The sequence below is a fragment of the Ambystoma mexicanum genome, chromosome 3q (assembly GCF_040938575.1).
Source record: "Ambystoma mexicanum isolate Mex_15411 chromosome 3q, UKY_AmexF1_1, whole genome shotgun sequence".
Classification (NCBI taxonomy): Eukaryota; Metazoa; Chordata; class Amphibia; order Caudata; family Ambystomatidae; genus Ambystoma; species Ambystoma mexicanum.
This window is the reverse complement of record NC_090926.1, coordinates 787,753,256-787,780,018: the sequence shown is the minus strand read 5'-3', so window position 1 is coordinate 787,780,018 and position 26,763 is coordinate 787,753,256. Positions and strand designations below refer to the sequence as shown.

The 26,763-nt window shown below is 46.5% G+C and overlaps 1 protein-coding gene across 1 annotated transcript; it reads left to right on the top strand.

The window, feature by feature from the left end:
• On the top strand, positions 1-26,717 carry LOC138448018 (proton channel OTOP2-like). The gene is made up of 6 exons (XM_069604550.1): positions 1-346; positions 4,430-4,566; positions 5,232-5,290; positions 9,693-9,874; positions 11,423-12,297; positions 26,383-26,717. The coding sequence occupies exons 1-6, from the start codon at positions 1-3 to the stop codon at positions 26,551-26,553; spliced, it is 1,770 nt and encodes a 589-aa protein (XP_069460651.1). The 3' UTR covers positions 26,554-26,717.
• Positions 26,718-26,763: the final 46 nt, after the last annotated feature.

The following is a 26,763-nucleotide window of genomic DNA, read 5'->3' as shown; positions in this document are numbered from 1 at the left end:
ATGGAGCCAGACCCCGGAACGCAGCATGCCCTCGGCATTCCAGCGACCACTCCTGAAGAGAGGGCGGAGGCGCCCCCCACCCCAGCAATCCCTTCCGGGTTTCAGAAGAAGGGAGGACGCCTGCTCTCGCTCTTGCTGGCTATTAACCTACTCCTGATTGGCTGCGCTATGGTCACCAGCGGGGGCTTGGACTACGTGGTGATCCATGACCTGGAGGTCCTAATCATGTTGACCATTCTCATGTGCATGGCCACCGTCTGCATGCTCATCATGCTCTTCTCCATCTCCAGGAATCAAGACGCCGTCCTGTACAAGGATTCCCATGCCGGTCCCATCTGGCTGAGAGGTAAGGGGTCGTAGGCTAAGGGTCTTACTCTGTCTTATGCTTGGCCTTGTCCCTCAGTTTTGCCCATACCCATTATTCATTCTCCTTAGCCATGAGTATGTTTTGGGTCTTTATGGCGGCACCAACTGCATATGGGCACTCTGTTTTGGGTTTATTGATCTGCGTTGTTCTCCTTTGGGAAATGGTACCCATAGCCAATTGTTCTTCCCTAAAAGTTCACTCATTTCATCATTCATCATGTTTATTTCGGATATGCATAATAAACAATCCATAAAAACAAAACACAATACACAAACCACAATCCTCACTCAGTGCCAGCTTGCTGAAACTTAGAGCGATCCGAAAAACCGTCCAACACACACAGAAGATCATTATTGAAGTCTGTGTAACTTACACCGGAGGAGCCATGTTCCATTTGCATTTTGGTGTAAACAGGAGCGACCTCTTTGCGGTAATGGTCAATATTTGCACATCAGAGTTCAAAGGGGTTGTGTTAAATGGTGGCATGCTCACCTCTACGCCGCCCTTTTGAGCTGTACCGTGCTATTGGAGCAAAGGCCGCCTGACGGTAATGCATGTCAGGTAGCGGCCTGTACAATGGATTCCAATGGAATCGCCTTGCTTTTTGCCGGTGTTAAAATACAGGCAGATTCCTTAGGAAGCCACAGCATTTGTGTCAGCTTCAAAATGTCACGCTAGAGGATTTGCATGGCAGAGAGGAAGGGGGAGGATAATGGGAACTTATGATCCGCGCCTCCTCTCTGCTATAAAAATGAATGAAAATGAGGTGTAGGACAGTGGCGTCGCTAGGGGGGGACTTGGGGGGTACCTGCCCCCCTATGAGCCCCCTGTACCCCCCCATGCACCCCCCACCTAAGATGAGCAGTGACCATGTTCTCCCCTTACTTTTGTCTGTGCCCCCCTACTTTTGTCTTTGGCCCCCTCTGTGCCCCTCCTAAATTTGATAACTGGCGACGCCACTGGTGTAGGATAACACTGCGCCTCTTGGAACATGAGCCCCTTAGCATTCAAAAAGGAAACATAGGTGGCCCTACTTATATTTTGCAAATGTCAGTCACAAGATTTGAAATAGGCTACCACGTGAAATTCAAGGTAGACATGTCATTATAGGCCTCAGGGTGTGTAACATATTTCCTTAAGCACATATGTCAACAGACATTTGCAGCCGCCTTGGCTTCTGATGTCACACAAAAAATTATGATATTTCCAGATATGTAATGACAAAAAGTCATTTTCCCCCTTTTTCCACAATCATTTCTTAAAATACACTTGCTCTGTGAGCGGACAGCTCTCCTTTAGCTCTCCGCTCCTGGTGGCCCCCAGATGCCAGATATGAACTCCTTGGGCTACAGAGCGTTAGGGTGGGCACCCTGTTATGCTAATGGAGATGATTCAACACACACGTTCCAGTGCAGAAAAATAATTGCAAATAATTTCGTCTACAATATACATTTGTATAAAAGGAACAGATAGTTTGTTTGGAAAAGGGGATCATGGTTTCTTCGGGGTGGGGTGATGGCAAGAGAGGTTAACAGGGGCGAGGAGGTTGCAGGGTTGTTCCCTGCATTTTGCTACTGCACTGAATTTGAAAATGATAAACATTTAAAAATGAAACATTCTGCAGTGAACACAATGAGGATAAAAACACATGCAAGCGTTTGGGGCTCCATAGACCCTAGATCCCAAAGAAGGGGACCATGTGAACCTATAGGGTTCAGTCAATTACAAACAAAGACTCCAAGGCTTGTCATCTTGTACACCCTGAAGGGAGTGAGAGGACCCCTTCTCCTGGCCACTCTATCCCACCCATTCAGCTATCCCTCCTCATCACTGCTATCACTGGGCCTTTGAGTAGACCTCACTCTCTTGGGCGCCTTGTTTCTTCCTTCCAGTGGCCCATCAGGATGTGGCAAAGCTTCCCAGAAGAAGAGCCACAGACCAGAGATGCAGGGTCTAACATCATCCATCATTTGTGAGCGATGAGCTCTTGGTGGGTGGGGGGAGACAGTAACACGATGCAGAGGGCACTGGAAACAGACCAGTCTGCGTTGGACATTATCCATTCTGCCGCCTTGTCTGGTGGCAGGTTTAGTGCTCTGACGCGGCGTTTCATTGGCTCCTTAGGAACACGTTAAACGTTGAAGGGAATTGGTCCCTAGGTCAAGGGAAGGGCATTTCCGTGGAGTGAATGAAATCTGGGAGACAGGTCTGGTGTTTGTGGCTGGAAAGATGGCTGTCGGACGGGGATTGGAGGAGCGGCTAGAAGAATAGAGGAAGAAGGACTGGGCTGTACATGGGGACCACACCATGAACTGATCTGTAAACCAGGTTGCTGCAGGAGTGCAGGGTCCAGTCCGTGGCCCGGGATCCTGCTGTCTAAAGGTGGAGGCGCAAGAGGATCCAGAGAAGCAGGACAGTGTATGGATGACCCAGTCCAGGACTTTATGTATCCTCAGAAAGCCCAGGGGAGCCAGTCTAGGAAGGAGACCTGCTGCCCTAGTCAATTGTACTCAGACTCAGGTTGGAAGTCATTTGGTTTTTGGGAAAGTGAGTTGGTGGTGCTGGATTGTGTGTCTGCTCAGAATGTGGCTTGGGGCGACAGTAGCAGGTGAGGTGCTGGAGGAGGAGCGATGCACGTGTCTGTCAAAATGTTAGGCCGGGAATCCTGGCAGAGGGTGCCAGGAGGATGAAGCAAGGGTTGTACACAAGATAATAGTCTGGCAGTGTTGAGTTCTCCATGGAAGTATATGTTCCCAGCCTTGGCGATACTCAGTTCATGGCTATCAAGTGGCGGACAGCAATGAGGCGGTATCCAGTCTTTATATTGAAAATGTATATAGAGAAGCACACATATATCGAGGATTTTATAACGAAAACCTGTGTACCGAATGTATTTTTGGGTAGGATAAAGGGTTAATTTTTGGGGCGAAATGTTTGTGCTGGGGTTTTAAGGGTGGTAAATTGGGGTTTGTGGGGGGGCCCCTCCCCCCCCCCAAAAAAATTCATTTGGTATACAAGTTTTCGTTATAAAGTACTAAATATATGTGTGTTTCACTATAACATATTCGATATAAAGACATGCAACCCAAAGAGGCAATCTGTGCACTGCGACAACAGCAGTGGGATGAGGGTGAGGAAGGAGAAGAAGGCCTGAGCGCCATCTGCAAACAGATGACAGAAGAGAGGGACATGAGATAATGATGCCAGAAAAAGCGGAGGGGGTCCTGGGCGGACCCCGGTACCCACCCTCTGGCATGGAGGTGCAGTGCGATTAGGAGCATCACAGAGTAGCGCGTCAGAGAGATGAACCAGGTACGAGGCAAGCCAAGTGAGGGGGATGCTGCGAAGACAAGTGAGGAAATGGTGGGAATAAGTATGTTGTGGTACCCACTTTCTCAAGGGCATCCAGGAGATGAATCTGGAATGCACCTGAAGAACCAGTTGTGGTGTGCCAACATGAGCTGGGGTTTACTATGTAAATAATGTATGACAGTGTATGATATTGAATGTTAAGACTGCAAGATTAGATGGTAACAATCACTTCCTTTACTGTACCTTACCTATGTAACAACGCTTCCATGAAAAAGCTGAATTCTATGCCTAGATAAAATTAAGCGCCTAGATACCTCTGGGTTTTGCGCACTATATAAATGTTCAAATAAATAAACAAATAAATAAATAAATGAGGAAGAATGAGGCAAATGGGTCGGTCTCTGTGGAGCGGTGGAAGCAGTAGAAGCCTAACTGGAGAGGTTAGATTGGGTTGTTGAGCGCAGGGTCAGGAGGGGGACTGGCGGGTAGATGCAGGAGTCGTGATGAGAGCTCTCTCTGCATGTCTCTGTGACCCCGTTTACCTACCTCTGTGACCCTCTCTAACGGTTCTGTGGTGCCCTGCCTGTCTCTGTGACCCTATGTATCTGTGGACTCCTCTATCTGTCTCTGCGACCCACTGCATGCCTCTGTGACACCCCACCTGTCTCAGCCAGCCAATGCTTGTCTCCTTGGCTCTCTCGGCGTGATGAGTTGATGCTCACTGCTTTTGTCTCATTGTCTCTCGTGCAGGTGGTATGGTCTTCTTTGGGACTTTTATTCTGATGCAGGACACCTTCAAGATGGGATACCTTGTGATCCTACGAGGCTGCGAGTCTCCCTTGAAAATCATCCACCCGGTGGTGCAGACCATCTTCGTGATAGTCCAGGTAAGTGCAGACTTGTCACTGTTCTAGAGACACCACACCAGGTGTGACTCGAGCGACTGGCAGATAATGTGTGTGCTCCCTTCATAGTCCAGAGATGATATCCCTTGTGCCCATGGCCCTTGGTCCATGTAACTAATGCTGCTGTGCAGTAGGCATGCATGTGCCCTTTCAGTCCTCCCGTGGCCCTTGGTCCATGCAACTCCTGCTGCTGGAGCGAGTGGAGACCGCCTCTGCGGTGGTGATGGTGCGTGGTATAAGTCAACATAACATAACATATGTCACAAGGACTATGGCTTTGTTTGATCTCATCTAATCAAGTAGCGTTCTTCCTTTTCATGTATACTAGCACTGAATGTTTATTTCTGGTTGTGTTCATACACGCACTTCAGGAAGTTACCCGTTACACACATGGAGGAGAGTGCGGACCTTCATGTAGTCCTATAGATTGGCTCAAGGAGGTGTTGCACTCCTTTGCAGGCCCCGGGTTCCTAGCGGGGGGAAAAGGTGTGTCACAGCAAGTCTGAGCTGCCTGCTTACCCACCTGGGTAGGTCGGCCACCAGGGCGGAATTGTGAAATACTTGCTTTGAGACTGTTTGCCTTGCAGCATGTGACGTACTCTGTTCACTGGCTAAAGAACATGCGCTCTTCCTTCCCTTTCCTCTAGACCTACTTCCTCTTTGTGTCCTGTAAGAAGTGCGTGCAGATCCACACCAATCTGACCAGGTGAGACCCTCGGGGATGGGTCCTCTTCTGCTGCAAGTCCTCGGACGTCACATCGTAGACATGGGCTCCTTCAACACATGCCTACACCTGCAGGCAAGGCTGTCCACATTCAGGACACGCCGTGGACCATGGGTGACTTAGGGGGCTGCTTGGACTTTGGAGCCAAGCAGTCCCTCAATCCATTAAACTGATCATGGAAGACTGTTCTGTTCTGTTTAGCAGAAGGTGGATTATTGTGCATAGTGGAACCAAAAAGTGATGGATAGCATTGAATTGATCATAACCACTGGCATAACTCTGGGCATTCTTCCACATTGCTGATTTGTGGCCCAAACTGTGTCTTGGTCCAGCAACCAATGGCAGCAGCCAAAGTCCAAGCGGCCGGGCCATGTCGTGTCTGAACTGGAACACAGGCAACACAGCAACAGACTATTTTTTTTTTTAACGTTGTGTTTTAGTTCTATGAACTTTTCACAATATCGTAAAAGAAAAATAATACATTATTTGGACTTCAATAATACATCAACAGCCAATAAAATCCATACAAGTAAAATATTCCATAAAATAACAATAAACGTTTGCATTACTTCAACACATAATGCGAAGACTGTTTAAAAAATAACCAAAACAGTCCCACTACTCCTGAATAGACCAATGTATAATATAATAATCATGGCACATTTGAGCCATGGCCAAACTTTGCTTCTAGCCAAGAATTGTAGGATTGTAAATCACGCCCGCTTTGTTGGTAATCATTCCATAGACTTCGGTACTCTGTAATGTGTGGCTCATGAGGGCAGCATCTGGTGTTCATGCTTCCCACACATCACAGTCGGTAATCATTCCTTCCATAGATGGCCATACTCTGTAATGTGCTGCTCATGAGGGCAGCATCTGGTGTTCATGCTTCCCACACATCACAGTCGGTAATCATTCCTTCCATAGATGTCCATACTCTGTAATGTGCGGCTCATGAGGGCAGCATCTGGTGTTCATGCTTCCCACACATCACAGTCGGTAATCATTCCTTCCATAGATGTCCATACTCTGTAATGTGCTGCTCATGAGGGCAGCATCTGGTGTTCATGCTTCCCACACATCACAGTCGGTAATCATTCCTTCCATAGATGGCCATACTCTGTAATGTGCGGCTCATGAGGGCAGCATCTGGTGTTCATGCTTCCCACACAGCACAGTCGGTAATCATTTCTTCGATAGATGTCCATACTCTGTAATGTGCTGCTCATGAGGGCAGCATCTGGTGTTCATGCTTCCCACACATCACAGTCGGTAATCATTCCTTCCATAGATGGCCATACTCTGTAATGTGCTGCTCAGTCGGTAATCAAGGGGTGTTCATGCTTCCCACACATCACAGTCGGTAATCATTCCTTCCATAGATGGCCATACTCTGTAATGTGCTGCTCATGAGGGCAGCATCTGGTGTTCATGTTTCCCACACATCACAGTCGGTAATCATTCCTTCCATAGATGTCCATACTCTGTAATGTGCGGCTCATGAGGGCAGCATCTGGTGTTCATGTTTCCCACACATCACAGTCGGTAATCATTCCTTCCATAGATGTCCATACTCTGTAATGTGCGGCTCATGAGGGCAGCATCTGGTGTTCATGCTTCCCACACAGCACAGTCGGTAATCATTCCTTCCATAGATGTCCATACTCTGTAATGTGCTGCTCATGAGGGCAGCATCTGGTGTTCATGCTTCCCACACATCACAGTCGGTAATCATTCCTTCCATAGATGGCCATACTCTGTAATGTGCTGCTCAGTCGGTAATCAAGGGGTGTTCATGCTTCCCACACATCACAGTCGGTAATCATTCCTTCCATAGATGGCCATACTCTGTAATGTGCTGCTCATGAGGGCAGCATCTGGTGTTCATGTTTCCCACACATCACAGTCGGTAATCATTCCTTCCATAGATGTCCATACTCTGTAATGTGCGGCTCATGAGGGCAGCATCTGGTGTTCATGTTTCCCACACATCACAGTCGGTAATCATTCCTTCCATAGATGTCCATACTCTGTAATGTGCGGCTCATGAGGGCAGCATCTGGTGTTCATGCTTCCCACACAGCACAGTCGGTAATCATTCCTTCCATAGATGTCCATACTCTGTAATGTGCTGCTCATGAGGGCAGCATCTGGTGTTCATGCTTCCCACACATCACAGTCGGTAATCAAGGGGTGTTCATGCTTCCCACACATCACAGTCGGTAATCATTCCTTGCATAGATGTCCATACTCTGTAAAGTGCAATTCGCACAGACTCTAAGCCTGATTCATGGAAGTGTTTTATAATGGTGCACATTTTAGTTTATTTATTTGCATGTTTAAAGCGCTCACACACCCCTGCGGCATTGAGGCGCTGTTACAGGATTATTATTTTTTTTTTGGTTGCATAATTGTTTTGTTTTTTGTCTTAGTTGCGTATTTATAACATGCTTAAATACCCAGTAGTCTCTAAGCGCGGACCCGGGGATCAAGCCTGTGTTGCTTCGGGTCGTCTTGCTTCCAAGGCGAACATGTTGCCGCTGAGCTATCCTCCCTGGACAATCCCATAGGAAAACATTCCATGATTCAGGCCCTATTAGTTTTCATACAATAAGAGCAGAATTCTCTTGTTTGAATGTCGGCAGGATTATAGAGCAACTGGCTGAAGTATTTCATAGAGATATCTCCTAGTTCTTTACACAAAGTCAGCACGTGTCTTTCTCCACCCCCCCCTCCAACTCCCCCGCTTATCTTACAAACTCCACAGGTTCTTGTTTCCCTACTGAGACCCTGGCTTGATCCACGCACGGCAATTGTGGGGCTTTGCCATGGTCTTGGCAGACGTATACATCGTCTCAAGGCACGATCTGGGCACATATCCAAATACTGCTGCACACAAAATATCTCAGGTGGCAGACCGGAAAATTCAGAATAGTAGTTTAGCCCAGCTGAGTGCTGATTATTTAAGCACCATTCATGCGCTCTCAATATTGCCATGAAATCACATTTCAGGGCAAAATAATCAGTCGCCCAGTCAGGTTACCAACTCATATCCTCCACCAATCTCCCAATTCATCTCATATAATCACCACCTAACGAATAATGCAGATTGTATAGCATCCGACACAGCTGCTTTAAAAATGGGCATTGAGAATCTTTTAACATTTTCAAATGCAGTAACCCCTGCTTTTCCCTTACTCGGCCAGCTAGGCACAACAGTCCCAACTCCAATCTTAGGGCAACGATAGGGACAGGTGTCGGGAGGCCGAGCATGCGTCTCAAGTACTTGCCTCGTATTACACTCAGCCATTGGAACCGGCTCTCTTTTTTAACCTTGGTCTCTAAACCATGCAAAACCATGGCGGAAAGACACTGTTTGGAGATCATCATGATCCCCTTTAGGCTATATTCAGCAGTTTCTTTAGCTACTTCATAGTGGAGCTAATCATCCTTAGCACCCGCGGCGGGGGTCGCAGCCAATCAGGTTTTGCAGAAGTTTTTTTTAAACTTATCCCAGCCCCTCTTCCCAGCCCCACTTACCTGATTGAGGCAGTGACGACTGTCGCCACAACACCTTCCCTCCTTCTCGGTTTGCGGCCGCCATGGAAATGGAAGAGGGGCTCTGTATGGAAATCCGCCTACCATAACCATGGCGGCCATCTTGGCACAGTATTTTCATTCAATGAACGGGACACACACGCACATCCCATTCTTTGAATGTAAATACTCTTTCTTTAGCACCCCGGGTTACTGCTTTCGTAACCAGGTGTGCTTATAGCGTTAGCTCCCCGTTCCAAGGGCTGGAACGGGGCTAACCTCCCGGTGCCAATGTCCCGGTACCCTCGAAATAGGTCCAAGCTTTGCTCAAGCCTAAAACTAGGGCTCACAAGAAGTTACCGGTCCCCCGTTCCAGCCTTTGGGGCGGGGTGCTAATGTCATATTTTTTCCTTACATTTCTTATACACCACTAGTTCCTCCTGTGATTTTACAGTGTTAATGGGAATACCGAGACAACAGTAGCTCTGCACCTGATTAATGGCTTCCGCTGGTGCATAAATTATCTTAGCTGAATAATTTTTCCTTCCAAAATGCATATTTTTCGTATCTTCCAGTTTCACAACTAGGCCATTATCACTGCCATAATACCCCAATTCGCTAAACACACTGTGCCTCCTTCAGATTTCTGGCAACAGAATATTGTCAAATTTATTTCCCTTGTAACTTCATGATCCAAATGGAGAATGATAAGATTGGGTAATAATAATGAATGATAAATACTAGAAATAGTGCTCCACAATAATAGCATGGGAATATATTGTATGATACAGTAAAGGTTGCAGAGTCCAAATAATAATCGTTTTTACCCTGATGACTTGCTCCGCAGGCACGGACTGATGCTGGTCCTAGTCACTAACCTCATCATGTGGATGGCAGCAGTGACAGATGAGTCGAACCACCATTATGAAGAAGAACGCCAGCACCAAGTACCCAATCACAGAACAGAGAACACAAGTATGGACCACGACCACACGTCAGATGACGACAGCAGATCATGGATGATAAAAGGTATGGCATCCCACTTATTCCACAGAGGCCTAGCGTAGAGTTGGGAATCTGGTGCCGCGTGGCTGGGCTACCATACCTCGTGCGGCGCCCCGACTCTGGGTCCTTTTCCACAAGTCTTGACCACACTATCACAAGACACCTGGCTGTTATCAGAGCTAACACAGATGTATTTGTCTATAAGCGAGAGTGCAGTCCTAGGTGCAACACACAGAGTGAGCACATCTCCAGAGGGAAAGCTTCGAATAATCAGAGTGGAGCGCGGCAGGCAATGACAGGTTAGCAAGTAAAACAATCAGAAGTCCTGGTGACTTTTCTGTGCTGGGATGGCTGGATCTGCTACAGCACTTGAAAGAGGGTGTCCGAGCCTGACCTACTCTGGCCACCACAGTGGCATGGTGAAGCTGCCCACGCTACAGCGTCTGAGGCACAGGGTGTGAAATGCCCATGGGAGACATTTGAGACTATCCTGAGAGTCAGTGGATGCCCACTTCTGCTGTCACCGAAGGAGCGGGATAGGGCAGAGGTGGCGGCTCCGTGCCTTTTGGTTACAGACTGATATAGTGTCCAATCTGGAGATTTCTCCGATGGAGCAGTGTTCAAGAACATGCATAGGGTGGGGACTGAAAGGCTGGTGTTTCAGTCTTCAATGGCATCGGAAGAACTCCCCCATATTTGACATGCCACCGGAGGAAAGGGCCTGGGAGAAATCCATCAATTTATCAAGAAGCCAGTTTGCCACATTTCTTACCCCTGCCCCACACATACACAAACACACACATACTATCTCAGCATCACATCACCACTGCCTCTGCATGTTCCATCAGGCACCCTTGGTACCCTCCAACAGCCTGGGAGAGGAAGTGTAAACATCACGTGTTTATCTGAAACAGAAGCACCCACCAGCTGGGGAACATCTCTCGGTGTATTTGGGACTCTTCAACAGGAGTCAAAAAGAAGAGACTAGAGGGTGCAAAGGGCAAGCAGGAACACAGCCAGTGTAGTTCAAATCAGAGTCCTTTGTGGTTGACCTTCCCATACCTTTCAGATTGTATGGTAATGGTGACCACCAGGAGGGTAGAACTCAAAGAACTGCACATTACGTGGGAAAGACACAGGAGGGGGGTGGTAGTGTGCATCAGGGGCAGAGCCACATTACAAACTAGGTATGTTTTTCTAAGTATAGCTATGGAAAGAAGTAGACCAAATTCACCTGCCCCTGCTGACCGACATCAGTTTAATTCTAGATGCACTCTGACCTGAACCAATTCTCCATAAGCCCCGTGCACTGCCAACCATCTACCTGTCACCAGCGCATGGCAATTCCCCCCCAAAGCGCTGCCTATCCCCATCCTCACCCTGTGTGTCTCCCACTTGCCATACTAGGAGGAGGTGTCCATGATCCACTGTCACTTGTGAACCTACAGTCGTAAACTTCCTCCCAGATACCCTCAGTCTGCACCACATTCCTCAAACGACGCGCATTACCAAGAGCGTGACTCAATACTCACACATTGTTGGAGTGCTAACCTTCCTTCTTCCTTACTCTAGGTGCCATAGACAGCACAGAGTCCTGCCAGTGCAACTCCAGCTTGTGCCACGTCTTTGAAAATGGATATTATTACATGTATCCCTTCAACATCGAGTATAACCTCTTTGCTGTCACTTTGACCTACATCATGTGGAGGAACGTCGGACGCCTCATCGACGGCAACGTTCAGCACAAGCGGCCATGGAAGCTGTGCTTCTGCATGCCTACCTTCTTTCTGGGCATCATCCTTGGGACGGTCGTTCTTCTGTTGGGGTTGATGACTCTGATCTTCTACAAGGTGGACACAGACTCCGAGAAGGCGCTCGTCATGCTTTACATCTTTAGTATATGTGCCTTGAGTGTAATGTCTCTCGCGTCCCTTATAGGATCCATCATCTACAGGTTTGATAGAAGAGATATGGTCAGTCACAAAAATCCAAGTAGAACATTGGACATGACTTTGCTTCTGGGCGCAGCCCTTGGGCAGTACTGCATCTCCTATTACTCAATTGTGGCCATTGTGACATCCAGTCCAGGGGAGTACTTGGCTGTCCTGAATCTTCTCTACTCCATTTTAGTCATTGTGCAACACTCATTCCAGAATATCTTCATTATTGAGGGCCTCCATCGTCAGTCCTACAAGGACACTGAGCACCATGACAGTGAGAATCTTCCAGGGCTCTTCTACGCCAACAGCCCTGTTGTATCAAACGGACAAAATGAGGATGGTCCCTCCTTAGCTTCCAGCGCGGCACAGACTCAACATGTCACAGCAACATCGACACCAGGAATGTTGGTCACTGCAGAGAGCGCATCAATGCCATCCAAGAGGCCTCAATGGAAGAGGAAGTTTCTGAGGGAGATTTTATTATTTCTGCTTCTCTGCAACGTCATAGTAAGTTCAACCAGAATTAATGATTGGCAAAATATTGCATTGCCGGTTGTCCTCAATTTGCTGCAAATTGCAAACAAGCAACAGAGAGTGTGGGGGTAGATGGTTCAAGAGCTGTCATTGACACTGGGTAGCCTGTACACTGTTGGTTTGTATTTGTATTTACTCGTTTCCAAGAAGCCATGTACATAAGATAGTATTGGCAGCAATAGAAGTGGCTGCCTCATTAGCATAGTGGTGATGGGGAAAGATGAAGAGTATGTGGGCTGGAACATCAAGAGGGGATAGCACAAACAGACATAGGTTACCTATATTTCAATTCTAATGTGCAACACATGAAGTCAAGATTGGAGCCTCCAGGGTGCGCTGTCGCACTTTAGGTCACAGTAGGTTTTCTCAACAAGGGGGAAGGAATTCTGAAGGGCAATTCACATCCATGTTACTGTGGAAATGTTTATCCTTCCTGTGAGGGAGGTTGTTCCAGTGATGGGATTGGTAGCTGGTATGGTGAATGAGAATAAGTGAGAGGCAGTGCTGAATGGGCGGGGGATGGTAAGGTTGCATGGAAAATCATCCCATGTAGAAGCAGTGCGCTAAAGGGATGAGAATTTTTGAGGTTGAGAGACAGGGTATGGCGGTAGAGACTGGGAAATCTTCACTTCAGTTTTGGACGAGTTGAGTATTAGTCATCGCCACACATTACAGTGGTGGATGGCGGTGTCACTGTTGGTGATTTGAGTTTCATCAGCAAAAAGTTGACGTTAGAAGGGGTAGAAGCTGATAAGGGCTTGCCAGGGGATGAGGAATAGAGAATGACAACGAAGACAGAGACCAGAGAATTAGAGGACACCTAGTGGGTGGCAGGTAGACAAGAATGGCCAGTGTTCCAGGAGATGTAGAAGGAGTGACTGGCAATGTAGAAGGTGGCCCAAGCAATGACAGCACCCTGATAGAGGGTCTGGAGGAGGAAGGGATAATCAACATGATTAAACGTGGCAGAGGGGTCAAGCGGTACTGATGAGAGGTGGGAGTGTTGAGCCACGCTGAGGAAGTTAGAGACATATGCAAGTGCAATTTTGATGGCTTGACGGCTGGATTTTAGACAATGGAGGGAGTTGTTGAGTCTTATCCTCCCGGTGGGTAGTGATTTCATTGAATAACACACATTAAAGGACTTTGGAGTGGGTGGGATAGAATGTAAACAGGTTCCTGTTGTTTGGGGCAGCAGTGTAATCCTTTGAGATGGGGAAGGCAGTGACCACCTTGAAGCAGGTTGAGAGGATCTCAGCGGAGAATAACATAATGAAAGGATGAGATAAAACAGGGAAGGTTTGGGCAGTCAGTTATTTGACTGTCTGTGTCTGACCAGAGAATGTATGCCAGTTCAGTAGGGATGGAAGGATGGAAGTCCAATAGAGATGGGAAAGTGTTGGTGAGGAAAGTCAGGGGATTCAAGTATTTGGAAAACTCTCGAGGAGACATAGCAGGCAAAGATGTCAGTTGAGAGACAGTTGAAGAGAGACCAGACTCAAGGAGAAGGTGCAAGCATGGACTATAAGGTCATTCATATTTTGCGAGGGTGAGAACAGGGAACTAAGAGATTAGGTCAATGTTGTAGGTGGGCTTGGCAGAGTTGAGGGCAGAGGAGAGAGGACGGAGGGATTCCTTGTAAAATGTAAGGAGAGAAGGACTGGGTTTTGCTACAATAGCTCGAGCAAAGAAGTATGGCTGTTCCCAGCTGTTGCGTTGAAAGGGGCCCCTAGGGGTCCCTTACGTCTATGGAAACAAGGCAGGCCACCACACACGATAGATACGCCAGACATGAGGTTGTATTCCCAAAGCTAGGGTTTATTGCAAAAGCAAAAGTCTGAGTTGGCCAACTCGGTCTCACGCCCCGCGACGTGTATCTCTAGACCTCGAGGGATGCAAGAGAGTGAATTACGTACATCAGTTACATATATACAAAATGCATATCAAACAATCAGCTATGACATGTTTAACACCCCCCTTTATTAGGTCTCTTTGAACTTGGTGTGATGATGGACACTTTCGACAACTATGACACGTTCAAATATCTATTCTAGTAACAATTTGCAATTTGTGAGTGCGGAGGCATCTTTCAGTTGTTGAACAGAACACAGCGCTTCTGTTCCTGGACGCGAACAACTTACGGGGGGAGAGTTGCATTCCAGACCTTGCTATTCGTGTCCTGGGAGCCGACATGCTCTAACGGAGCTCAGCAAAGGGGGGCCGTAAGAAGAGCATAATTCAAACCTTTAGCTGCTTTATTCTAACATATTCTACCATATAACGAGACTGACTGGCATCTGCGAAATGATTAAATGCCCTGCAGCTCTGCTTCAAGGATACATTTGGGAGGGAGCCGTGCATTCTTCCTGGCGTTGCCTATGTTGTGTTTCAACAAACTCTTGTTATCCTCACGGCCCTGTTGCCTTGTCCTTTCACGTGCAGACAACAATGTTTTACAGTCGAGCGGTGTAAGCAGAAAATGTACTGCGAAGCAATAAGAACAGAAAGCAATGAGCAATGGTTAGAAAACAAAATGGTGATTCTTATTACATTAAAATGGCCGTTCATTGGCAAACTCGGAAACCTATATTCTGACATATTGTGCATGAGACGGTTGGCCCACAGCCATCAAAATACGTTTGCGGTCACAAAGTAGAGGTATCCATTTTTCTAGACTGACAAACCCTCCTTTGGCCGTATGCCAAACGTCTCATCCATTTATTGAAACCTCCTCTTATGATGATAAGTCTGAAATACTTATGTCTGAATTTTGCATGATATCGTAAACATCATCATTTTCATCAATATCTATAGCCAACAATTCTTTTACTGTTTTCATCTCATTTGTGCCTTGGTCAGCCCGACCATGAGTTTGTTTTCTTTCTGTCATCCTATGTACACATCCCTTAGTACATCCCTCAGTTACCTCAGTGCAAACTATTGGTAGGCAGTGTATGCAACAACAGCACGTTATGAATATTCCAAACATCACTACTAATATCGAAATCAACTTCCATCCCCAAGAACGCAGTATTCCCCAAAACCAAGACCCTATTCCCCAGCCTCCTTCTCCAGTAGAGAGTTCGGAATTTAGGACATGCATTTTCTTTATTGCTTCAAAGATTGTAGGGGAATAGTCATCTACATATACACAACACGCTGATCCCACTATTTTGCAAATTCCCCCACGATCAACCTGGATCACATCGAGAGCCATTCTATTTTGCAGCATCATTAACCTGATTCCTCTTTCTTCCAACGTCATGTTAAATAGTATATCTGTCGTCGTGTTTATGGTATTTTTTATTATTCTGGACAGCTGTCTTATATTATAGGAGTTCATTATCTGCCCCAAGAATGGAATGAATGCTAGGTCAGTTGCTATCAAAACACCTTCGCTACTCCTTTTGCCTCTAGATCTGGATAGTCTGGCCATGTCTGCTGTTTCTAAGAGGAACACTCCTGGGAACAGTAGACCTCGGTAACATGTACCTCCCCAGTTTCTGGGCAACCACGGATATGCTTTCTCTCCGCATATAAAAGAAACTGGATCTCCCACATATACTGGTTCTATTTCCCATTTCAATACCACTGTATTCATGCACCCAGTAAATGTTCCGACTGAAAAGGAGCCTTTCTTTTTTAGACAAAAAGGGACAGTTCTTGGGTTATAATTCACCGTATAAGAAGGGGGAACTGCATCTTTGTCCCCGTCTGTTCTTACACGAAACGTCATCACAGATGTTTTAACTGGTGGGGACAATCTATCTTGTCTATTTTGTCGGGTTATCTTTTGCGTACTTTTCCTCATAGGCTCTGGGGCCAGTACTTGTGCTTTATGGAATATGGAACAACCCACAGGCTTCATTATTATTTCCTCAAACTCATTCATGTTGTTTCTGTCTAATGGACCTGTACTACTCTCATTCCATTTCCCATAGAACATTGCACTTAAAGATGCACTACATGCTGAACTTAATGGTAATGGCTGTACATATCAACCTATCCCCTTCCCAGCATGCTGCGGTAAATGGGCACATACCCAGCAATTTGTTTTCTTCAGAATTGCATGTGTCATGTTCATAATTAATAACAACGTGTTGTTACCAAACCCTTCCCTGTGTCTTTCTTCCATTAGGGACAGGGTATAGGTAATCACCTGAACCGGGCTTTCAGTAGTGGATATATTAACTATTGGTAAAAACATTCCCAATGGGTGTATCGATTCCACATACCATAATACTAGGGCTGTCGTTGTTGGTGCTACCACGCTCATAAAGAACATAATTATTGTCAGTGCCAGCATACAATTCTTTTTACCATGCGTTTTTCTTAAGCTTACAGTCTTTATAATTGAATCATTCTCAGCAGTGGTGCAGGAGGAGGCTGGAACCGGTCCCGACATGTTTCTCATCGTCCTTCTTCTTCCTTATTACAGTTCGTCGTGGATATCTCTCTTGGTTGCACTTGCTCTGATGTCAATAAGTTCAACGGAATTGTCACAGTTCAGTTCTGCCAGTCCTTTATAGCCTGTATTTGCTTATTTATTTTTAGGCAGGATCACTTGTCCTTTCTCATACTGCTCAGAGGACCTTTGATCAGTTATCTTATTGCCTTAGTACCATGTGCGCCCAGCTTGTCCACTCTGGTTCAGGACATATGTACTTTTTATGATTGCACCGAGGTGCCGTGAGTCTTGAATTGTCCGATTTGCACAATTCTCACGCTTCTCTCCTCTACACCTCTAGTTCCTTCTCCGTCCTTGAGCAGAACCAGAGGTTGATATAAACCCAAAATAACTGTGGATCACTTTGTCTTTCGAGGCCGCAAATTGGATCGCCTCACTCCTGGTATTGTGTGATCCGTGAACAGTGCTGGTGCACTTCCAGATTCAGGCTAAAAGTCAGCCTGTGGCGCTACTGCAGGTGCTGGTGTGCGCCGCACCAGTGATTTCGTGTCGGCCAACAGTGATGTCAATTCTGCTGGGCAACGTTGGGGCACTCTTTGCCCTTCCCCTTTTTTGGCAGTCGTTTCAGGCTTTGTTTCGAGTTTTACTTCTCGCTTGGGCAGATTTGGTGGCGGCATACTGGCAACAGTGTCTTCCGTTTCTGGGACCGTTGTCTCTTTCCGGTCGTCTGGGTCAGGCAAGTTTTTCAGTGACATTGGAACCTTTTTGGCATGGGTGGCATGGATCCACAACTTCCGTCCATCCACCCATATCGCCGTCTGTATTGCCAAGAGTACTTGATAGGGGCCGCGCCACCTGGGTGCTAACGATGACTTTCTTTCACAGCACCCAGTCTCCTGGCTCCAGCGCGTGCCCCGGACCGGTGTATCTCACTGGTAATGCCTCCTGCACCTGCTGATGAATGAAACGCAATTTCTGCATTAAAAAGCCACAATAAGTACTAAGCACAGGATGTTCTACCTCTCTAAGTCATTTTGGCTGAGGTGCGCACCAAACATTTGCCCGCCTCCCCATTACGATTTTGTACGGGGAGAGCCCAGTTATAGCCTGTACAGACGTACGCATACATAACAGCGCTATTGGTAATGCATCCACCCAACTCAATTTGCTTCCCGCACATATTTTACTGATCTTTGACTTGAGAATCCCATTGTGCCTCTCCACAAGACCGGCCAAACTCGGATGCCTTGAACTATGGAATCTCTTATTGATCTAAAGACCCGCACTTATCTGTAACACCACTGCACCCACAAAATACGGGCCATTATCTGACCATAAGACACGGGGCAAGCCAAAACGGGAAAAAAATTCTTTAAGCATTACTTTTGCCATGCTCATTGCTGTGCAGTCCTTTAAGGGATCTGCCTCCACCCACTTACTGAATGCACAGATCACCACTAAGACATATTTCAAATGTTGGCATCCCTCCATCTCCATGAAATCAAAATGGATCACTTCAAAAGGCATAGAGGGCGGGCCAAAACTGCCTATTGGAGTCACTGTTCCCTTTCCTACATTGTGTTGTAAACACGTGATACAGTTCTGCACCAACCTCTCTGCATTCTTCTTTATGTTTACATTCTGCCATACTGTAGATCGGTGCTGTATTATCTTTTTTGCACAGATGTGGGTAGGGTGTGTGAGCCATTGTGACCATTGCAGTCACATAGGGATTTGGCAACATCCAGTTCCTAGTTCCCTTGTCCACCCAACAACCTTCCAGATCTAACTCAGCAGGGCCCTCTGCCCACCCTTGTATTTCATTGGCCGTAGCTTCGTCCTGCATTTCATTGACAGTGGCAACTCCATTTTCTATCATACAGGGTACTTCCTCAGTTTGAACCGTTATCATTTTGGTATTTAACTCAGTGGCAGTTTGTTTCGCAATTCTGTCTGCAAACGCGTTTCCCTCTCCTACTTTGCATGTTACCTTTTTGTGTGCCTCACATTTCACTATTGCTAGGCGTTTTGGAAGCATGAGTGCAGATAGCAATCGTACAATCAAAGGGCCATGTTGAATTCTGGCACCATGTGATGTCAAAAACCCTCTCTCAGCCCAGAGTCGACCAAAGTTATGAACCACTCCAAAAGCATACTGACTATCAGTATATATATTCACATTCAAATTTTCAGAAATCTCGCAGGCTCTGGTTAACCCTATTATCTCTGCGGCTTGTGCCGAGTTGTAGGGGATTCTTTTGCTTTCTACAACGCTCTCTAGGGTAGTGATAGCGTATGCAGCAGTTGTCGTGCCGTCAGGTAATTTAAAACAAGAGCCGTCACAAAATAACTCTCCATCTGGCTCTTTCTGTGGGGTATTACTTAAATCAACTCTCCCCTTGGTTTCTTCCTCAGTGACCATTAAGCAATCGTGGGGGGGTGATTCATTCTCCCCAATTTCTTTTATGGGTAGTGGCATTAATTCTGCAGAATTCAAAGCGCTACACCTCATAATTTGGATATGGGGCGCGAACAAGATAATCTCATATCTTGTCAATCTAGCAGAGGTGAGGTGTTGCGTCTGTGTCCTATTTAATAGAACGTCTATGGCATCATCACAATTAAAGTATGCCCCAATAAAATACATTCCGTTTGTTTCACTGACGCAGCAGCCGCCGCGAAAGATCGCAAACATCTTGGTAGTGCACGCGCTACAGGGTCCAGCGCAGAAGAAAAATAGCCGCATGGCCTATTTCTTCCACCTTGTTCCTGTGTCAAAACCGCCAATGCACATCCTTCACTTTCACACACAAACTGTCTAAAAACCTTCTCATAATTCGGCGTGCCCAAAACTGGAGCCAAACATAATGCAGTTTTCAATTGATCAAATGCTTTCTGATATTCCTCATCCCACTGTAAAGGCATAACCGCATCCTTTCTAGTCAAATTCACCATCGGTTTCACAATTAACGTAAAATTACCAATCCATTGTCGGCAATATGAAGCCATGCCTATTATGGCTCTGACTCCTTTCTGTGTCTTTGGAATAGGCATACAAGAAATACTTTCTATGCGTTCTGGCGTCAGCCTTCTCCCTTCTTTCGAAAGTAGGTAGCCCAAATAGGCTACCTCCCTTCGATTATATTGAAATTACTTCAAACTAGCTTTATGGCCATGTGCCGCTAGGTGTGACAGTAGTAATACAGTGCTTTCTTTACAAATCTCCTCTGTGTCAGCAGCTAACAATAGATCGTCTATGTATTGCAAGAGTACATAACCCACTGGTAATTCTAGGATGTCTAGCTGCTCTTTCAATGCTCTACTGTAAATACTCAGACTTTCCGTGTAACCTTGCGGAATCCGCGTGAATGTAAATGATCGTCCTCCTAATGTGAACGCGAACAAATATCTGCTGTCCTTGTCCACTGGAATGCTGAAGAACGCATTTTTTAGATCAACTACACTAAAATATTCTGCTGAAACAGGTATCATTGTCAATATTGTAGTGACATCTGGCACTAAAGGAAATTGTTGATCTGCTACCTTGTTTAGCGTGCGCAAATCAATTATAAAATGGTATGGTACTTCATTGCCTCATTTTTTATAAACTGGAAGAATCGGGCTGTTGCATGTACTGCCTGTAATTTCTTCAATTACCCCTAATTTCACCAAATCTGTAACAATACTCTTCAATCCTTTCTCACCTTCAGCCAAAATTCTGTATTGGGAAATTCGCAGTAGGGTAACACCTTCTTTCAAAATGATCTTTACTGGCTCTATTTTCAAGCATCCTACATCGTTGTCATGCATTGCCCATATACAGGTTGGCACTTTACTTAGTTCTCCTGGTAAAGTTTCAGACATCTGTTCTGACAAAGGGGCATCTTGTGGCCAAATCGTTAGGAACACCCTGTCTGCCGTGCAATGTATAACAGAACTAATTTTTTCAACAAATTTAATCCCAACAGGTTCTCCCCACAATTTTCTGTTAAAAGGAAAGGATAGTGTTCAGTGAATGGTCCTATACTAACTGGGACTGGTTGGGACACTGGGTTTATGACTGGTGTACCTGCGAACCCTACGGAAACATTCTTTTGCCCTGACAGTGGTATATCCGGAACCAAGTGGTCGTCTAGTGAACACTTTTGAGCTCCTGTATCTACAAGAAAGCGGTGCTCCTCATTCCCGACTCTCATTTCTACGTAGGGTCCTCTCTGATTCACGGGAATAGACACTGGTTCCAACCCCTGTCCTGGGCTGTCCTATTGGGGAAATAACACATCGTCCGATGTGTAATCATTACTGTTACTGTAATACGTGTTTGGCTGAGTATCGAAAACGTTCCCACTCTCTCCTCTATTTCCCCCACTCTGATTTCCATACTGTTGGTTTTGCTGTCCCTGACTCTGGTTAGGGGCACTTTGGTTTTGGGCTTGGTTTTGATTACCTCCATTATTATGGTGCTGCTGAATACTATTCCTATTTGGTCCTTTCGCTCCTTGGTGTCCTCTATGCTGTCTCCTCTGACCAGACCCTTTTCTATTCTGCAGATGCGGACATTGCGCTCGCCAGTGTCCTTCCTCCTTACAATGCGCACACTGATTTGGTCCCTCTGGTCCCCCATGCATATTCAAATTACTTGTGCGTTCCCTCTCCCTCTATTGTGTCCTACTACTTGCTGCAGTAGTACCTGCGTTTTCAATAGGCATGCTTTCAAGTCTGCCCCCATCTGTTTTAACAATGATAATTCGTCCACTATTTCCTTCTGCCCTGGTGATGGTAACTGCTGCCTTTCATTATGTGACCCCTGCATTCCCGTCCGAGGTCTCCCAATATCCTTACCCCTGTATCCAGGTGTAGTAAACATTTCGGCATAATTATTATCTAATTCATCTTTAATTTCAAAAAGTCCATATACATGTTCTCTCACTTCTTCATCCCTCTCCCTACAGCGTGCTAATGCATTCAAATCTAACAATCGCTGCGGTGGTAATTTCCCAATTAACTGTTTCCATTTCTCCACCAAATATTCACCCATGCATTTCAACACTACCTGTCTTTCGTTGCTTCTTCGGAAGTCATACATCGAAGCCAATGCTGCCGTCCCATCATTCCCGTCTATATACATTTCTGCCTGTTGCTGCAATTCCACCTTCCTTTCTTTGCTGATCGCGCTGCGAGTTACCCTCGTGCATCCCCTTTGTTCAGTCCCGCCTCTCGCTCCCGTGGTTTCAACTTCAACCCCTGGAGGAATGGACGGTACCGAGTCTGTGTCTAAGGCGGGAAGTGCGGATGGGACAATGGGAACAGGGAGTGTCTGTTGTGGGCATGGTTGGCTAATAGGAAGTGTTACGTGCGCGGTCTGTGGCTGTGTGAGGGCTTCAGCTACCGGAAGGAGTGTTTGGGCTACGGGTGGGGTTTGGGCAATTGTTACTGACGTGGTTGGCCTCACTTCTGATCTTGGGCCTGGTTTTGTATGAGTCAATATGTTTTCTAGCAATTCATCTGCTATATGTAATTCTCGTTGTGGGTATATTCTTTCTATATTCAACTGGTCACATCTATCTGACCTTCTTAGACTCTCGGTCCACTCCTCCTCTTCTTTCTCTTCTGCTACTTCACCTTTCGATTTATGCCTGCGTGCATGCTTCGCTCTACTTCTAAATCGGAGCATTGCTTCCCTTCTCCAGTCTTTAACGATATCAAATGCTGCAGGACGCGCTTTCTTTCTTATCAACACCCTTTCCAAGAGATCTATTCTCGCTATCTCAAAACTACCATTAATCGGCCACTGATGGTCTTGTTGCTTTCTGGTTTGCCTATGCCAAGTCTCACAGAATATTATCGCACCCACACCATACTTCACATACATCTCATACGCCGGCGTTCCCCCAGGTGGTGCAATTTGGCCATCTTCCAAAGATTGTCTACCACAGCGGAAAAACCCTGCTAGGGTGGACAATACCCCAGGCATGTTTCAACCTTCCCCCTGGTTAATCAACCTTACCTAGGGCGTTTGATTTTGCAAAGTCAAGTCTCAACCAATATCAGGATTACTTTGAAACGGGGAATGACTCACCTGATAAATCAAATTGTTTGTATACTGACGCACCAAATGACGTTGTGTCTGCATTTCTTGGCTTCCGCCTCGTTTCGGGACCCTCGCCCACTTGTTCTCTAGCCAGGCACGTCGATCAGGGATCAGATGTGTGCAAATCTGCAAAGGAGTCTCTCATCACTTCTACAGGGCGCCCCGAACACCTCTTGATCCCGGCTCGATCGTCCCGTCCTTGCCGTTCTCCGCCTTACTCAATTACAACGTATGCGATGGAACAAGTGGGGGAGGGTCCCTATTTGGGTGCCATCTTGAAAGGGGCCCCTTGGGCTCCCTTACATCTATGGAAACAAGGCGAGTCACCACACATGATAGATACGCCAGACACAAGGTTGTATTCCCAAAGTTAGGGTTTATTGCAAAAGCAAAAGTCTCAGTTGGCCAACTCGGTCTCATGCCCCGCGACGTGCATCTCTCGACCTCAAGGGATGCAAGAGAGTGAATTACGTACATCAGTTACATATATACAAAATGCATATCAAACAATCAGCTATGACATGTTTAACACCCCCCTTTATTGGGTTTCTTTGAACTTGGTGTGATGATGGACACTTTCGACAACTATGACACCTTCAAATACCTATTATAGTAACAATTTGCAATTTGTGAGTGCGAGGCATCTTTCAGTTGTTGAACAGAACACAGCGCTTCTGTTCCTGGAAGCGAGCAACTTACGGGGGGATAGTTGCATTCCAGACCTTGCTATCTATGAGGTGCTATTCATGTCCTGGGAGCCGACAGGTTCTAACAGGGCTCAGCAAAGGGGGGCCGTAAGAAGAGCATAATTCAAGCCTTCAGCTGCTTTATTCTAACATATTCTACCATATAACGAAACTGGCTGGAAGCTGCGAAATGATTAAATGCCCTGCAGCTCTGCTTCAAGGCTACATTCGGGAGGGAGCCGGGCATTCTTCCTGGCGCTGCCTACGTTGTGTTTCAACAAACTCTTGTTATCCTCGCGGCCCTGCGGCCTTGTCCTTTCACGTGCAGACAACAATGTTTTACAGTCGAGCGGTGTACCAGAAAATGTACTGCGAAGCAATAAGAACAGAAAGCAATGAGCAATGGTTAGAAAACAAAATGGCGATTCTTGTTACATCAAAATGGACGTTCATTGGCAAACTCGGAAACCTATATTCTGTCATATCATGCATGAGACGGTTGGCCCACGGCCATCAAAATACGTTTGCGGTCACAAAGTAGAGGTATCCATATTTCTAGACTGACAGCGTGGCTTGAGGTGTCCATGCCTGTGGGGGAACACAGAAGATAGTGAATGGCGATCAAAACACTGGTATTCAAAGGGAGCTTCTAGTCCTGAATCGAAGTCTGTGAAGGCCAGTTCAATTGAGTCAATGAGAGGTGGAGGAAGAGGTTGACGGGAAGCCCTGACTTCCTCAAGATAGAGAGTCACATTGTCATGTTTGAATTCATGTTTATTGATGTGGGAGGAGGGCAAGTGGAGGAAGGACTGAGTCAGTGATGTGAAATAGTGAGAGGTCAGAGGGTGAGAAATCAGGGTAGAAGGCTAAGGACTTGATGGAGCAGGAGAGGAAGGTGAACTTCATTGAGTTGTCATGATTGTGTATTGACTCATTCTGGGGACCAACCACAGAGTGGCCAAAGGGAGTGGAATCCAATTCAACGTGGTGGGCCTTTGTCAGGTGTTGAATTCTAGCATGACAATGAATAGAGTTTCTGAAGTTCTGGACTCAAATGGAAGTGCCAGAACATGGAAGAATCGCGCAAGCCCGTTGAGCCTTCAAAGGTGACGCTAGATGAGGAAGATGTTGAGAGGGGTTGGCAGAAAAGCAATGTTTTTGAAACAAAGAATGGGGAAAGTGGCAGAGGATGGGATCAGAGGGGCAGATAGGCTGGCTCTGCTGATCATGAAGATTGGAGAGTGGGAGATACACCTGTGTATGAGCGTAATATGATTAAAATATTGTATCATATCAGAAGAGAGTGGAATCGGCATTTAGGGCTCCAGGCATATTCAAGCCAGGAAGGGGAATCCAGGCTTCAGTAATAGCTGTTGCAGACAGATAAGGGTGGATGAAGTCGAATTGGTTAGCGAGAACATATTATTTTTTTAAGAGAGTCCAGTGGGGCCATAGGAAGAGGCAGAGTGGGGGCTTGCTCCTCGAGGGAGACAAGAGGGGTAGGTGAGGTTGGTTTGTTTGTGAGCAGATTGACCTGAGTTGCATTGGTGAGAGCTGTGACGCATAGGTACGGTGTTTGAGGATGTAGTAGGAAGGAGGGGTGGACGGATCCCAGAAGGGGGTGCAAAGAGCGACCCGGGTGAAGGGCAGGGTGACAGTGATAAGAGTGGTGATGAAGTGTGTGGGTGGTGATTACCATGTAGGCTGAAGGTAATATGTAAGTATTAACCGAAAGGTAAAGGCAGTAGGAAGGTGCCACAAATAGTACTTTTATGGGGCAGACCACACCATTAGTTCAGGTAGAGCACATGTCACACAAATAGTACAGGTTTAGGACAGGTTGCACAATTAATACAGGTAGAGGGGAGATCTCAGCAAGAGAACAGGTACAGGAAAGATCCACCATGTGCATATGTATTGGACAGATCGCACCATCAATACAGTTAAAGGGTAGATCTCAGCAAGAGAACAGGTACTGGACAGGTTTCACGATTAATACAGGCATTAGGCAGATATCGGCAATGGTGCAATTGTAAGGCAGACTAAAAGTGCATGCACGGAGCAGTTCACACCAATCGTGCATGGGCTGCCATTCCCAGTGGAAATGACGTTGGTCGGCCAATCATTGAGGTAGACATTGGCTTCAAGTAATGATGAGAATTTTGGTTTGGGTGCAGTCATGGGCAGAGGAAAAGAGAGGCAATGGCACACAGGAGGGTGTGGGAGTTTTATAAGGGGCTTAAATGGCAAGGGAAATAATGGAGTAGATTGATTTGTGCAGTGTCTCTAGCCCAGGAGCGGGTCAGCACTGGGGTAACTAGAAAAAAAAATTGGACATAGATTGGTCTGCCGAGTGCCATCAGTTTGTTGAATATTGGCAAAACTGAGACCCTCCATGTCCTATGGTACTACCCTGCAAATCTGTCTTTTGGAAATGCCAATATTCCAATTTCCAAGACATTAGAGTGGCGCTCAATAGATGAAGGGACATAGAAATTGAATTTGAAGACAATGACACCTAAGTGGTGCCATCCACCCCGGCCATTCCCCTGCTTACTTTAGACCCTGCGACCCCCACCTGATCTCCAGTTTATACCTAGATTACTCATAGTCCCTACTGTTATTCCCAGGTCTAGAATGTAAAGCCAGCCAGGGCATTGAAATGGCACTCAGTCGCCTGGGCTCAGCAGCCTGGCAGTCTCCCAACGCTAATGAGCTTTGTACAAGGAGGTAAGCTAGCGTTGCATGCTGTAATGGGATTTTCTGCGCATACGCCCGCTGGGGCGACAAGGCAGTGGAAAGTCAGTGAATGTACCGTGTGACTGCCACTTGATGAGTCTCCATGGAATAATTCTCATTCTTTTTGCCCACAGTTCTGGATCATTCCTGCATTCGGTGCCCGGCCACAGCTCAAGTATAACTTGGAACAGGAGTTCTACGGCAGCTACATGTGGGACATCGTGGTGAACGTCTCCTTCCCCTTTGGAATCTTCTACCGGCTGCACTCAGTGGCCAGCCTCCTGGAGGTCTTCATGAGCACCTAAGGGGCTGACAAGAAGAGCCATCAGGAAGCGCACGAGGACTTGCCAGCAGCATTAAGGCAAGGGCCCTTTTAGCACTGAGGAGCGGCATTTGTGTCTTACAAGTAGCTCAGCAGTTTGAGCCAACTTGCCCTCGACTTCCCACACCCCTGTGGGTTGCTGGGGGGTGCATCCTCAGCCGTGAAATGCCAGAGGAGTCTCATTGGCCACGTT

What these genes read in the sequence shown, in the direction of transcription:
- LOC138448018 (XM_069604550.1), top strand. Translation starts at nt 1, where the DNA reads ATGGAGCCAGACCCCGGAACGCAGCATGCCCTCGGCATTCCAGCGACC. An exon ending in CGGTCCCATCTGGCTGAGAG is followed by an intron (nt 347 to 4,429) that starts GTAAGGGGTCGT and finishes TCTCTCGTGCAG; the next exon opens with GTGGTATGGTCTTCTTTGGG. An exon ending in ATCCACACCAATCTGACCAG is followed by an intron (nt 5,291 to 9,692) that starts GTGAGACCCTCG and finishes CTTGCTCCGCAG; the next exon opens with GCACGGACTGATGCTGGTCC.